This window comes from Heptranchias perlo, chromosome 4, assembly GCF_035084215.1.
Source record: "Heptranchias perlo isolate sHepPer1 chromosome 4, sHepPer1.hap1, whole genome shotgun sequence".
Classification (NCBI taxonomy): Eukaryota; Metazoa; Chordata; class Chondrichthyes; order Hexanchiformes; family Hexanchidae; genus Heptranchias; species Heptranchias perlo.
In genome coordinates, this window is record NC_090328.1 from 120,817,246 (window position 1) to 120,833,517 (window position 16,272).

General features: G+C 45.6%; 1 protein-coding gene across 3 annotated transcripts in view; it reads right to left on the reverse strand.

Annotated features, from left to right (window-relative positions):
- Window positions 1-16,272, reverse strand: part of LOC137321262 (A-kinase anchor protein 2) — a 152,106-nt gene that overhangs the window by 21,963 nt on the left and 113,871 nt on the right. For all 3 annotated transcript variants that reach the window (XM_067983608.1, XM_067983607.1, XM_067983609.1), the window contains exons 2-3: window positions 9,233-11,759; window positions 242-429 (exon numbers count right to left, since the gene is read on the reverse strand). In XM_067983608.1, coding sequence (XP_067839709.1) covers window positions 242-429; window positions 9,233-11,648 — 2,604 coding nt within the window. In that variant the 5' untranslated portion in view covers window positions 11,649-11,759. The remainder of the gene's footprint in view (window positions 1-241; window positions 430-9,232; window positions 11,760-16,272) is intronic.

Below are 16,272 nucleotides of genomic sequence, written 5' to 3' on the forward strand. Positions count from 1 at the left end.
ATTCAATAGTGACTATCTTATATTGACGGCCCCTAGTTTTGGATGCCCTCACGTGGAAACATCTTCTCTATGCCTCCCCTATCAAGTCCCTTCATCATTTTAACCTCTATCAGGTCATGGCTCAGTTTTGCCTTCCAAAAGCAATTCATGGCAAATATTAGCATTTTACTTACTGAACTGACTCTGGTTTTTATAACCAATTTAACTTCCAGTATTGTTGGCACAAAACACAGCTGCTTACATTGGACTCGTCCCGCCTCTCCCGCCGTTTAACTTTCTGTATTTCGTAGTCTTCCAGCAGCGTCTCCATTAGACCTCTAGAGCGACTCTGTCCTGATGCTTCCTGTTCCGCAGGCGTGTGCTCAGGCTGTGGAGAGGGCACGGGGCCTTCTGTAGTGGGTGACACTGGGCTGGATTTCTCAATTTTCCCTGCAACGAGAAGAGCTCACTATAATATCAGGTGTGATCAAAGCAGCGACCAAAGTCAAGAAGTAAAAAAACGTTAAATGGGTGAAAGACCATTAAACTCTGACAGCCACGGGCTCCAGGGGTTATGAACTTTTAGAATTTGCACTAAACCACCTTGGTTACGATAAATTCATTGCTAATATCAGAACAGAAATCATTGAAATATGGCAGATGAGGTTTCTAAAGTGGTAAATAGTCAAAAATTGTAATTGAGGTGCTGTCAATATTGGGAACGCATCAGGAGTGACATTTTGAATCAGTTAGAGCAGCGTATATAATGCATGTCATGAAACTTTTTGATAGAGTAAATAAGGAGAAACTGCTTCCGGTGGCAGAATGGTCAGTAACCAGAGGACATAGATTTAAGGTGATCGGCAAAAGAACCAGAGGGGAGGTGAGGAGAATTTTTTTTTAACGGAGCGAATTGTTATGACCTGGAATACATTGCCTGAAAGGGGGTGGAAGTAGATTCAGTAGTAACTTTCAAAAGGGAATTGGATAAATACTTGAAGGGAAAAAATTTGCAGGGCTATGGGACTAATTGGATAGCTCTTTCAAAGAGGCGAAACGGGCCAAATGGCCTCCTTCTGTGCTGTACCATTCTATGATTCTATAAAAGAAAATTCAGCGCTCCCGCCTTCCCAGTGGGGCACCATACTCAGAGGGAGCACAGGTCAGAGAATGAGAGGTACAAATCTGTAGCCCTAGCTTTGAGCTGCCCTCCCTTATACCATGGCTTTCCTGCTGGGAGTACAACAGCACTGAATTTACTCTATAGAGCTAGCTTTGGGTTTTAGAGTGAGGTACATCAAAAGAAGTTAATTTTTTTTGACAATTTTACATACTGGTATAGCAATATTGCATGTTTCAGGATCAGGGTCTTTGGTTGATAGCTAGGCAGTGGTACACAGGTGTCAGCTATGGTTCAATGCTAACATTCTTGCTCCTGAGGCAGAAAGTTGTCGGTTCAAGTCCTACTCTTGGGCACAAAATCTAGGCTGAAACTCCCAATGCTGAACTGTCGGAGGTCTTGTCTTTTGGATGAGACGTTAAACTGAGGCCCCGTCTGCCCTCTCAGGTCACCGTAAAAGATCCCACGGCACTATTTCGAAGAAGAGCAGGGGAGTTCTCCCCGGTGTCCTGGCCAATATTTATCCCTCAACCAACATCACTATACCAGATTTATATGGTCGTGTATCACATTGCTATTTGTGGGATCTTGCTGTGCACAAATTGTCTGCTGCATTGCCTACATTACAACAGTGACTACACTTCAAAAGTACTTCATTGGCTGTAAAGCGCTTTGGGACATCCTAAGGTTGTGATTGGCGCTATATAAATGCAAATTCTTTTTCCTTTTATACCTTTTCTGGGGTGCAACTGGGTTGATTCACTATTCTTGGGATGCAATCCAGTGGCCTTCAGACAAAGTGCCTGGAGTGAGCGGTGCTGCATTCCCACAGTTCAAATCCTCCTCACACCACTGGAAAGAGCTGGCACTTCAGGAGGAGAAAAATCACATAAAGGGTGACCTTACCTTTAAGACTTAAAGGTACTATGATATCATGAAGGAGGGTGACCCCCACAAGACCCTTTGCACTCCTTGCCCTGTATACCTCCCCAAGGCACCAGTTCATTATCCTCAGCATCAGGTCGTGTTGTTCTCGGTGACCTACTTAGATTATTATCTGCTACTTTATCAATCATGGTAATCCTTATCATTTTATATACTCCATTTTGCTATCTTTGTTCAACGGCATCTGTTGACACTTTATCCTTCAGAACTTAGAGCTGATTTTCCTCATCACTGTGTTTGGGGAATGGTCAAATCAGGTGGGGAGGAAATATGGCATCCCTCCTCCAACCGCACCGCCCCCCCCCATACACTCCCGCCATTGGTCGCCCAACACGTCCATCTCACACCGACTGGAAAGAGAACAAGCTCTTTGTCACACGATTGGACGACTCGACTGTCAGTCGAACAGAGGTCCCTCCCCTCATTGCCAATAATTTTTATTGTAAACAATTTTACAACACCAAGTTATAGTCCAGCAATTTTATTTTAAATTCAATTTAATTTTCTTTTAAATTGAATTTAAAATAAAATTGCTGGACTATAACTTGGTGTTGTAAAATTGTTTACAATTGTCAACCCCAGTCCATCACCGGCATCTCCACACAATAATTTTTATAAAAGTGGTTCAAAGAAAATGAAAAAAAAAACACTTTTTTTAACGCCCCTATGATTTTTCTCCTGGGTGTTGCTGGCAGCAGTGTCCTGGAGGTTAACCTTTAATTCCTGGAGACTCCAGGACAACCCTGGAGGGTTGGCAACCCTATGTGTTACTGGGCCCGCACCTGTAGTAGACGCAGTCCCAGCGCTTAATGTTAATGATGGGGGGGGGGACGGCATTTTGGCCCTCTTGCCTCATCACCTTCCTGTACATCCACCCATAGATACAGGGACGCTGCAAAAATCTGGCAGTGGGAGTGGAGGGTCTGAGAGAGGCCTGGGGGTAACCCGAAGAAGCATCAGTTTAATTTATTTCCTTCCTTCCCCCTGCACAATCTTTGGGCCGAGTGCTGAGCTCTCGTTTCTACTCCCGCTTCCCAGTGCTGACCGCCAGGGACAGGAAATTGGGGTGTACCGCGATCTTGACAGACACAGTGCACGTTTACCCAGAGAGTGGTGAGAATGTGGAACTCGCTACCTCAAGGAGTGGTTGAGGTGAATAACATAGATACATTTAAGGGGAAGCTAGATAAGTACGTGAGGGAGAAAGGAATAGAAGGTTATTTTGGTAGGGTGAGATGAAGTAAGGAAGGACGAAGAATGTGTGGAGCATAAGCACTGGCATAGACTAGTTGGGCCGAATGGCCTGTTTCTGTGCTGTAAATTCTATGTAATACTTTACTTGTCTGATGCTTGGCTTTGCGGGGGGGGGGGGAGGGGGAAAGGGATAAACAGCCCTTTTCTCTCCTAATTCTTCAAATAGAAGGCAAACAAAACCATAATTATGTTCCTTATTGCATCATTTGTGTTCCTCTTACAAGATACAACCTTTATGCCCAGCAACTTTTTAGGAGGCACCCGATCTTTATTAGAGTCTCATCAAAAAAAAGTCTTGTGTCTGGCCTGGCTAAAATAACGAACCACATTTGGATTTCTGTCCTAATTCAGCATTTATTCCTGGTGTTCAACTCCAGGAATTGGCCATTTCCGGACGAGTGGTTCATTGTTACAGGCTGTGACAAAACGTGTTAAAATGCTGCAAGCGTGGAATTTTCCTGGCGATTCCACACCTCCAGTGTTATATGAAAGTGACTTAAGTGCACTTGTTCCCTCCATGGCCTCGCCCCGCCCTATCTCTGTAACCTCCTCCAGCCCTACAACCCTCCGAGATCTCTGCGCTCCTCCAGACCTGGTCTCTTAAGCATCCCTGATTTTCATTGCTCCACCATTGGTGGCCGTGCCTACAGCTGCCTCGGCCCTAAGATCTGGAATTCCCTCCCTAAACCTCTCTCTCCTCCTTTAAGACGCTCCATAAAACCTACCTCTTTGACCAAGCTTTTGGTCACCTGTCCTAATATCTCCTTATGTGGTTCGGTGTCAAATTTTGTTTGATAATCGCTCCTGTGAAGCGGCTTGGGACATTTTACTATGTTAAAAGCGCTTTGTAAATGCAAGTTGTTGTTGATGATGAAAGGTCATCGACCTGAAACGTTAACTCGGTTTCTCTCTCCGCAGATGCTGCCTTGGGCTGCTGAGTGTTTCCAGCATTTTCTGTTTTTAATTTCTGGTTTGGGAAGAGAAAGGCTAATGTTTCGGGGGTGATCTGTTAACAGAAATGACAAGGTTATATTGCACTACTGGGTTTTATAAGTCAGGACATGTGTACATTTTATGGGGCAGTTTTGTCAAGCGCCTTTCACGATCTCAGGACGTCCCAAAGCACTTTGCAGCTAATGAACTCCTTTTGAAGTGTAGTCACTGTTGTAAAGTAGGAAATGAGGCAGCCAATTTGTGAACAGCAAGGTCCCACAAACAGCAATGTGATAATGGCCAAATAATCTGCTCTTAGTGCTGTTGATTGCAGGATTAATATTGGCCAGGACACCGGGGAGAACTCCCCTGCTCTTCTTCGAAATAGTGTCATGGGATCTTTTACGTTAACTTGAGAGAGTAGATGGAGCCTCGGTTTAACATCTCATCCGAAAGACGGCACCTCCGACAGTGCAGCACCCCCTCAGTACTGCACCGGAGTGCCAGCCTAGATTTTGTGCTCAAGTCTCTGGAGTGGGACTTGATCCCACAACTATCTGACTCAGAGGGTCAAACCACACGTGTTGCCAATCTGCCTCCTACATTACAACAGCGTATACTTCAAAAGTACTTCAGGCATTGACAACACCCCGCAGCCAGGTGGGCGAGCACAAAGGAGCAAGAGAGAGAGATATACAAAAAAAACTGAGGAAGGTCAAACAAAGAAAGCCAAGAAGGGTGATGAAATCCTCTCCCTGGAGTAATTCATGGATTCTTTTGCTTCCTCTGCCCTGTCACACAGCTTTTCCATCTGAGAGGATTCTATAGATGGCCACTAGAGGATGCAATGGACCAGCCAACATTACAACAGTGACTACACTTCATAGAAGGAGGCCATTTGGCCCATTGTGCCTGTGCTACCTCTTTGAAAGATCTATCCAATTAGTCCCATTCCCCTGCTTTTTCCCCATAGCTCTGATTTTTTTTCCCCTTCTAGTATTTATCCAATTCCCTTTTGAAAGTTACTACTGAATCTGCTTCCACCGCCCTTTCAGGCAGTGCATTCCAGATCACAACAACTCGCTGAGTAAAAAAAATTCTCCTCATCATCCCCCCACCCCAACCCCCGGTTCTTTTGCCAATTATCTTAAATCTGTGTCCTCTGTTTACAGACCCTCCCGCCAATGGAAGCAGTTTCTCCTTATTCACTCTATCAAAACCCTTCATAATTTTAACTTCAAAAGTACTTTGTTAAGTTCTGTTAAAAAAGTACTTTTACTTGGCTGTTAAGCACTTTGGGACGTCCTGAGGTCATGAAAGACGCTATAAAAACGCAAGTCTTTCTTTCTTTCATGTAGTGTGTGATGTTGATGAGTGAGAACATTGACGTTGAAGAACTGAAACACTATTATTGCATATCGATCAAGTATTTTAGTTTTGAAGGCAGAGCCAGGCACCTCGAGACTTTCGGAGGCTCAAGGCCTCAGTGTTTTTTGCAGTTTGTAGTTTTCCATTGCAGCCACCGGAGGTCAGTAAGGGACCAGAAACAACAGCACTGGGCTCTGGTGGAAGCCAAGCGTCTATTCTATATCTCCCAATCTTCTCCACCGTGTTAAAGTGTGTTAAACACATTGCAAATTGTACTGGATATGAGCAGCTCAGATCTTCAGGTGTGGAGTTCTTTGTTTGATGTGGTACCTCAGAGATTTTCATTATTTCCATCTAATGAATAGGATTTTGTACTTTAACTTTCTTTCTTCAATAACAACAACTTGCATTTATATAGCGCCTTTAACGTAGTAAAAGGTTCCAAGGCACTTCACAAGAGCGTTTATCAGACAAAATTCAACACCGAGCCACATAAGGAAATATTAGGTCAGGTGAGCAAGAGTTTGGTCAAAGAGATAGGTTTTAAGAAGCAACTTAAAGGAGGAGAGAGAGGTGGAGAGGTTTAGGGAGGGAATTCCAGAGCTGAAGGCACGCCTGCCAATGGTGGAGTGATGAAAATCAGGGGTGCGCAAGAGGCCAGAATTGGAGGAGCACAGAGATCTCGGAGGGTTGTTGGGCTGGAGGAGGTTACAGAGATAGGGAGGGGCGAGGCCACAGAGGGATTTGAAGACAAGGATGAGAATTTTAAAATGGAGGTGTTGCTGTACCAGGAGCCAATGTAGGTCAGTGAGCACAGTGGCGATGGGTGAATGGGACTTGGTGCGAGTTACATCTTAAATAGAGCACAACTCCATAGCTGTTCATGATACAATATTATACAATATGACAGCTTAATGCATAACCCACAAACACTGGTTTCTAAAAGCATTAGATCATACTGGTCTGCCGGTACTAGGTGGTCTATTTATGCAGTGAAAGCAACAATAAATATGGTACAAAAAAGGGATTTTGTCAGTGTATTTGAGTCTACATTGCATATTCACTTCTGCGACAGTATCCATCAACGTGTATGATCATTGTTTGATGTGTGTTATTAATATTATTTATGGAGTAGGATGTAGCACTACACTAAACAGGTGTCAGCCTGGGCTCAACGGTACCACTCCTGCGTCTTCAAGACCTCAGGACGCCTCAAAGAGCTTTACAGCCAATAAAGTACCTTTTGAAGTGTAGTCACTTTTGTAATTGTAGGAAACACGGCAGCCAATTTGCGCACAGCAAGATCCCACAAACAGCAATGAGATGGTGACCAAATCATCTGCTTTAGTGATGTTGGTTGAGGGATAAATATCGGCCAGGACACCAACAGGGAGAACTCCCCCTGCTCTTCTTCGAAATAGTGCCATGGGATCTTTAACATCTACCTGAGAGGGCAGACGGGGTTTAAAGTCTCATCCGAAAGACGGCATCTCACTCAGTGCAGCATTCCCTCAGTACCGGCACTGAAGTGTCAGCCTAGATTACATGCTCAAGTCTCTGGAGTAGGACTTGGACAACAACCTTCTGACTCAGAGGCAAGAGTGCTGCCAACTGAGCCACAGCTGACACCCTGCCATGCTTCCACTACGCTCGACCTAGTGCAACAGAAGTATTATATGGCTGACACTTCCACCTTTTCTGCACGGACGACATAACTTAAATCCACTGCGAGACAGATCCTGTACTTGCTCGCAAGGTCCGCTCACAGAGCCTGAGTGCAGCTCCATCCAGTTGGGTGGGAAGGGGTTATGTAGTTCAGTAGTACTCTAGTCTATTTCTCAGCTCAAACCAATGACCCCCCCCCCCACTGCCCTTCCTCGTTTCAGAAGTGAAGGGAAGATTGTGACCTCCTGATATTTTATTTCCTGCGTGGGACTGGAAAAAGATGGTGACATTTTAACAGAAAACGGACATTTACTGCTGCTGACTTCATCCTGGCACTGTGACAGTGTCTTAAGAGCGGGACTGTGCGGGCGCCAAGAAACAGAAGGAGAATGTCACAGTTTACACGCAGGCTTTGTTTGAAAAATACTGAACTCAACCACTTGAACAAAGCTACAGACTGAGCAAAGCAAAACAAAAGCCAAGTTTACAGTTGTACCCAGAATGACCCTGCTCATCTCAGGAAGGATAGATTGGCCTTGGAGGGGGTGCAGCGCAGTTTCACCAGAATGATACCAGGGCTAAAAGGGTTAAATTATGAGAGCAGGTTGCACAGACTAGGCTTGTATTCCCTCGAGTATAGAAGATTAAGGGGTGATCTAATTGAGGTGTTTAAGATGATTAAAAGATTTGATAGGGTAGATAGAAAGAAACTATTTCCTCTGGTGGGAGAGTCCAGGACAAAGGGGGCCTAACCTTAAAATTAGAGCCAGGCCGTTCAGGGGTGATGTCAGGAAGCACTTCTTCACACAAAGGGTAATGGAAATCTGGAACTCTCTCCCCCAAAAAGCTGTTGAGGCTGGGGGACAATTGAAATTTTCAAAACTGAGGTAGATAGATTTTTGTTAGGCAAGGGTATTAAGGGTTACGGAACCAAGGTGGGGGTAGACAAAGTTAAGATACAGATCAGCCATGATCTAATTGAATGGTGGAATAGGCTCGAGGGGCTGAATGGCCTCCTCCTGCTCCTATGTTCCTATGCAATTCTGTTCTTCGTTTGTTTTAATTTTGATAATGCAGCTTTCAGCTCACCAGTATGAGATTTCAAGGCACAAAATGTTCTCTTATCTTGAACTTGGTTCACTTCCGTTTGGAGACTGACCAATCCCAAATTCAAAGATAATTCAAAGTCTGTGCTTTGGGCGAAAGCAGTCATCGACAAAAATTAAAAGAACAGAACCATTAGGTGACATCAGGTCTGAGGGAAAGTGGATTCAATGACAAAAGTGCTGTTAACGAGCACCCAGCCAATTTACAGATGCCCTGCATAACTACTCTACAGAGTTTCCCTCTTTCTGTTTTTTAATTCATTCTCGGGACGTGGGCGTCGCTGGCAAGGCCAGCATTTATTGCCCATCCCTAATTGCCCTTGAGAAGGTGGTGGTGAGCCGCCTTCTTGAACCGCTGCAGTCCGTGTGGTGAAGGTTCTCCCACAGTGCTGTTAGGAAGGGAGTTCCAGGATTGTGACCCAGCGACGATGAAGGAACGGCCGATATACTGGGACGGCGTACGAGTTAGTGGGTAACTTGGAGATGATGGTGTTCCCATGTGCCTGCTGCCCTGGTCCTTCACTGGTCTATGGGTGAAAAAGAAATCTACACTATGTTGAAAAAAAAATTGTAGATAAAAGAAAGTGAAATCTTTGTTGAGGAATCAATAATGCTGTGATTGTCTATGTTGGAGAAGAGGAACGAGAAGGGATATCAGGGGCTTTCCTTCATAGTGCTGCAAATTCTGTTGTTTATAGTCTCTGAAACAAAACTGAAATGAGTTCACTTCCCAAACCAGAGATACATTTCCCCAATGGTAAGGCTCATGAATTTGAATCAAGGATGCAATGCACAGTGCACGACAAAGATCCCAACCTGCCTCACTGATGTGCAATATCTGCAAAGGGTTTCAGAATCTTACCAGGGGCCGTTCTGGAAGAAGAGGCTGGTGTTGGCCGCAGAGGCTGGTTGATTTTGGTGGGGCTCTGCACGGTCCTTAGGACCTCCCTCTGGCGCCGAAGCTCTTCCTCTCGCTCTTGGGCCGCTCGGATTTCCTGCTCAATCATCGACAGGGTCTTCTGCTTGCGCGAACGCAGCTTAAAGGGCCCACTTTGGGCGATTACCTCCGGCTCCTGCGAATGGCTGACGAAGACGTTGCCTTTGGAGTAATCGGTGGGCTCCAGATAGTTGGCGTTGTCACTGAAAGGACTGAATTCCGGCCTGTACAGCGAAGGATGCGACACGGTGCTGACGACCTCCGTGGTGCCGCACTGTCTGGCCGCCGCAGGGAACTGGAGGTAGTCCTCCTTTCGGTGCTCCGCCTCGTCAGCTGCTGAACTCTTTGGCAAATGGGGTTTGTGTTCCTGCGCTGGAGGCGGTGTTTGTGACGGCTCAGACACGACAGTCCATGATTTAGACAGAGGCGCAGGGTCAACGCCCAACGCAGTTTGCTGCTGTGACGCAGTCTGACTTTCTGCACCTGTCCACGTGGGCGTACGGTTCTCCTGTGCGAGCGCGAGTTGAATTGCGTTCTGGACTACCATTTCTGCATGGTACTGTAGCTCTTGCTCTGTATCTGACAGCAGTGAATACGTTTGGTTGTACAATTCATCGTCACTGAGCGATGTCAAAATTCCTTCTCTCTTGTAGGAGCTTTCACCTCTTTCCCGGTCGCCAGGAGTTAATGCTTGGGGTGTTTGTGGCTGGGAAAACTCTTGGGATCCACCCAGTGAGTAGTCCAGGGAAACGTTCATCGTCTCATTTGAAGCACCGCTATCACTCACATTATCAATACTGAAGTCATTGGAAAGAGTTTCCATCACAGTGGTATCTTGGGATCGAAGGGACAACTCATCCAAGCCAGAATCGAGTTCTTCTGTAGTGCTCGGAAGACTGACGCATTTGAAATAATGGTCTGAAATGTCATTGTCATCATCTTCCTTTAGTACCGTCAGAACCGCCCTGACCCGGGTAAACCCTTCATCGTCCACATAGACCTTGCTGTCCATCTCGTGCTTCACGCTGTCGCTGGTCAATTGGTCAGGAGAGACCCGTGGAGGTTGCCCTATGCCCGATACTTCTTTCTGCAGCACAGTTTGTGGTGATGGAGGAGTCCCCTGGATTTCGGGGTCTTGTCCTTCATCGGGCACGAAGCTGACTTTGCAAACTTTAACGACAGACACTTCACTGGCCCCTATATGCACTGCCTGCCCTTGTTCCTCAGTTAGCTCAGTTACTGTAACCAAAGCTGCATTCTTTTCCTTTTTAGGTGCCTCTGACATCTTTATTACTGGCCTTACAGAAACCCCTTTAGTGATCACCGGTCGCTTTTGACTATGCTGAGTGCTGGGCTCGGACGTGTTCTCCATCTTTAAGAACTGCTTCCTAGCTGCAGAAAAATCTATTTGTTCCGTGACAACATCTTCTCTGTTTATATTGACAGGCTCCGGTGTTACGAAAACATGGGCTTTCTGCTTTGGAGAAACCGGGGACAGACCTCCATCTTGTTTCTTCTGCTTTCGTTCTGCATATTTCTTGTGCGATTCTAACTTATCTGGGTCCAACTGGTCCTCAATAGACTTCTCTTGTGGTGGCTTCCATTTCTCTGCAATACTAGGATTCTTCTTTACGACCTGGCTTTTAATGACTTCCAGTCTTGCTCTTTCAAGTTCTGCTATTTCCTCAGATGCTCTAGTTTTCTTAATCTTATACGCTTCGTTTTTATCGTCATCTACAAAAAGTTTGGAGGGCTTCTTGTCCTCGTGATAGGCTCGGAGCTCAAACTTGGCTTCTTTCTTCAGAGTGGTGGTTGCTGTTTCGCCATCTTTGGAAGATCTTCTGGAATTTGCCAGCTGCTGCTCCCTTACCAGATTGTTGTGATTGGGAATAGGTTCTGCCGTGGTGGTACCTGGAGAATGGCCATTGGACTTAATCTCATCCTTCTTCGTGTCACTAGTGGCCTGCTGCTCAACCAAAGGCGACTCTTTTCTAACAACAGTTATGACGTAATTGGCAGGTGAGACCGGACCGTCCGGTGTCATGGAAACAGATGGATTTCGCCCGTCCACCATTACTGCACTCGGCTCGGGAGAAGGAGGTACATTCGATCCGTTCTCCAGGACGGAATCGCAGCAGTTTGCTTCCAAGACTTCGTCGAGATACCTGATCTCCTTTTCGACGTCGCTGTCCAATGATTCATGCCTGCTCTGAATGCCATTGAGGCCTTTACCAACGCAGTGATTCAGCTGGCCGTCTACAATGGTAGACTCTGAGGCCGTGACTTTTGGTGCCACTGCACTAACATTCTTTGGACCATGAAGCTGCCCTTCCATTTCCATTCTTCTCTCTTGTCCGGGAGGCAAATGGACAGGGTTTGGTGAGTCAGTTCTTCTTCTGCTCTTTTCCTTTTTCAGCTCAGTGTCATCCTCCAGGAGACTGGGAGGAGGTTTCTGTGCAGAGAAAAAGAGAGCTAACTATTAGAATAAGAGTCTCAGCTATCCCGGCAGCTTAACAGTATGAAAGATATGGTCGGTTCGAATAATACCATTCTCTAAGGCTATTCGTACTTATCCAGATTGCCATTTCTAGCAGTTTTGATTAAATCTGCGGGCCCTACAATTGTATATTTTCCTTGGATAGATAAGATAAAATAAAACAACATACTTTAAAACAAATTCGCAAAATATTGAAGCGAGAATAATGAACAGTAGCAAATGGAAATGCAAAATTTCCTGCTCCAATACCCAAATACAAATGTTAGCCTTTGTGGTTGATGTATTCCAGACCAAGGGATTACTTCCTTAAGTGACTTCAGTGTCAAAATGCCGATTTACTACATATAGAAGTAGGTGTGTCAACCAAACAAAGAAGGATGCTTCTTCCTTTAGGTCAAGTACCCTTGGGCACTAGATAAGAACTAGGAACTAGACAGTCTTGTAATTGAGGGCATTGTGTCACAAGCCATTTTGACTTGATATCAAGACAGTATAATGGGCCAGAATTTGCTGCCAAAATACCAGCGCGTTTAATGGCGCTGGCCGTTATTAATTTGTGGCGAGGAAGAGATACCCTGCGAATTGCGAATCGCCACAAGTTGCTGGACGATTTGTGCTGCTCTGCCGTTAGCCTCTCGAAAACGGCAGCTCGTCCTCAACCTCCCCGTGAGTTTCACGAAATTTCTGCATTTGCACGTTTATTGCCCATTAAGCTCGCCACAGAAAGTTAGGGCTGGTACTTAACAGCGTAAGTACCTTTTTAATGAGGCAATTTATGTTCCTGCAATGTCACACAATCTCTCCAGCCAAGAAAGGGAACAATTGAAACTGTGGAGTCTCATTCCTACAAGTAGTAAATTGTTCTTAGAGATTTTTAAAATTTTAAATGTTGTAATTTTTTCTTACTTTTCCTTTCTGTCTCATTTTTTCTCTCTTTCTTTATTCAATCTTTCTTTCCCTCTCTTTATTTCTCTTTCTGTACCTGATTTGACTCTATTTCACCCTACTTCTCTATCGTTCCTTTGTTTCTTTCTCAATCTTCTTCGACAGCACCTCCCAAACCCGCGACCTCTACCACCTAGAAGGACAAGAGCAGCAGGCACATGGGAACAACACCACCTGCATGTTCCCCTCCAAGTCACACACCATCCTGACTTGGAAATATATCGCCTTTCCTTCATTGTCGCTGGGTCAAAATCCTGGAACTCCCTTCCTAACAGCACTGTGGGAGAACCTTCACCACACGGACTGCAATGGTTCAAGGAGGCGGCTCACCACCACCTTCTCGAGGGCAATTAGGGATGGGCAATAAATGCCGGCCTCGCCAGCGACGCCCATATCCCACGAACGAGTAAAAAAATCCTTAAATCTCATTGGTTAAGGAGATAAGATGGTCGGATACAGCCCATTTGACTTTGCTGGCTGATAATCAATCTCGATTTTAAAATTCTCACCTTTGTGTTCAAACCCCTCCATGGTCTTGCCCCTCCCTATCTCTGTAACCTCCTCCAGCCCTCTGAGATCACTGCGTTCCTCCAATTCTGGCCTCTTGCGCAGCCCCGATTTTCTTCGCTCCACCATTGGCGGCTGTGCCTTCAGCTGCCTAGGCCCTAGGCTCCGCAATTCCTTCCCTAAACCTCTCTGCCTCTCTCCTTCTTTAAGACTCACCTGATGTGGCTCGGTATCACATTTTGTCTGGTAACATTCCTGTGAAGTGCCTTGGGACGTTTTACTACATTGAAGGTGCTGTATGAACATAGAAACATCGAAAATAGGAGCAGGAGTAGGCCATTCGGCCCTTCGAGCCTGCTCCAGCATTCAATATGATCATGGCTGATCCTCTATCTCAATACCATATTCCCGCTCTTTCTCAATGATGCCTTTTGTGTCTAGAAATCTATCCAGCTCCTTCTTAAATATATTCAGTGACTTGGCCTCCACAGCCTTCTGTGGTAGAGAATTCCACAGGTTAAACACCCTCTGAGTGAAGAAATTTCTCCTCATCTCAGTCCTAAATGTCCTACCCTGTATCCTGAGACTGGGACCCCTCGTTCTGGACCCCCCCCAGCCATGCATCCAGTATGTCTAGCCCTGTCAGAATTTTATACGTTAAGTTGTTGCAAGTTATTGTTGTTATTCCTTTAGTAATGGCAATGTTATTATTTAGAACAAAACTATGCAGTCATTCAAGCTAATAGCAATATATAGCTCATTAATGGGAGGACAGTATGTGCCACACTTCACTTGCACCAGTTTGTGAGATCTGGTGCTACAAGAACATCAGCTGGACTGGGATTACTGCAGCACTTTCGATTATGACCGTATGAAGATTAAACAAATCCATTTGCAGAGATACTGATAATCCAACCCGAGGATATTTCTTTCTGGTGGGCAGAAATGATCCACCACTTAATCACGGCATGGAAACTCTCATTCCTTTTGTCTACTCCTCTCTGCATGTTTGACATTTCAAGCACAAAACAGAAGAGTTGAAAGTGGGCGCGGGAAAACCAAACAATAGGACGAATAAGGAGATAGTTTATGCGGTGAGGAGTTCAGCCTGTTGAATGGAATTAGAGTGGTTCAAAAAGAATCTTTTATGAAGTTTGACAGCAACTGCTTTGCTACGGTACATACTCCTCTTTTTCAAGTTGCTCCCCCTTTCTCCAGGTCTCCACGGGATATGCCGGTAAAATTGGGGAGGGGGATGGGGTGGGTTGTGGGGTGGATGTGCCCCAGTTCTCAGCTTATGCCCCTCCGAAGTAGCCCTTAGGAAGTATGCAAGAGCAGCCCAATGATAACTCTTTCTCTCAACTTGCCCTCCCAGGATTTCTCGGTGCCTCCCCACTGCACCGCAAGTGACATCGAGAGCTCAGTGGCGCAAAGTGGGGGATCGGGCCACAAAAATGTGTTCCGGGTACTTCACGGCACAAGGTTTCAGTCAAGGGTGGTGGGTCATTTTAAGGGAGTAGTTGGGAGGAAGCTTTACGATGGATAATTCCCCCAGCTCTTTTCAATAATTAACTTATTTTGTAGAACTCCATGGTTAACATGGTTGCTCTTGTGCGATGCCTTGTGTTCCTCCGTTACACTGGACTGGGGTGTGGAGAGCTCTTCTGCAGATATTGTGCCTCACAATCACTGGTGCTGATGGCAAGGTTGGGGTGGAATTATATAGTTTGTCTGTGGTAGGGTCGCCAACTCTGGTTGGACATATTCTTGGAGGTGTCATCACACAACCTCCTGCTTCCAACCGCCCCGCCCCCACACTCCCGTCATTGGTCGCCCGACATGTCCACCCTCGTGGAGCCCCGCCTTCCCACGGCCAATTGGAAAACAAACATATTCTTTGTTACCCGATTGGATGGTTCTTGACTGGCATTCAAACAGCCTTTTTTCCCATGTCTGATGTTTTTATAATTAATAAGCAGAAGTGTTCAAAGAACATTTTTAAAAAACACAATTTTTTTTTAAACGCCCCTATGGTTTTTCTCCCAGGTGTTGCTCGCAGCAGTGACCTGGGGATTGGTCTTTAATTCCTGGAGACTCCAGGGCAATCCTGGAGGGTTGGCGACCCCTAGTCTATGGATTTATGAAACTAATTGTGGGTCAATCTCAAGATAATTCCATCTAGAATCATATAGCACAGAAGGAGGCCATTTGGCCCATCGTGCCTGTGCCAGCTCTTTGAAAGAGCTATCCAATTAGTCCCACTCCCCCTGCCCTTTCCCCATAGCTCTGCAAATTTTTCCCCTTCAAGTATTTCATAGAACTTTAAAAATACCAGCAGGGAGGGAGGGGAGGTGCAAATTAACCCTGTGCTTTCCACCTATAGGAAAACTCCGAAAGTTTTGTGTTTGATTTCTGCACTCTTGATTGTGTTGCCTCTGCCCGATTGGGTGTTAATCAGAGAACCTTTGAGTCAAACCAGCTACTAGGACATGCACTCAGAGCAAGCCAGTGATAACTTGCTCCCTGACCTTCCCTCCCATCGGATCAGCACCACCTCACAGCAATGCTGATGACTTTGAGAAGCCGCTGGTGTTGGGTGCGGTGATACCATCACCACTGGGTGTGCTTGCATCGCCCAGTTTGTCTGAAGCAAGTGAACCAACAGGAGACTAAACCACTCATTTGCCCAGTAAAAGGGCAGCGTTTATTCTAGATTTCACACAATTTAAAAATAGTTTCCGCTGCACTTTGCTGGACGCATCTATGTTAACCAAATCTCAAGCTACAGACAAAACCAGCCACACACACAGAGGAAACTGGCCTTTTCTAACATCAATGCATGGCATGCACGGTGCTTGAAATTTATCCTGGGATTGATGCTTGCTTCACAATTTCGAAGACGAGCAGGGGAGTTCTCCCTGGTGTCCAGGCCAATATTTATCCCTCAACCAACATCACTAAAAACAGATTATCTGGTCATTATCACTTTGCTGTTTGTGGGATCTTGCTGTGCACA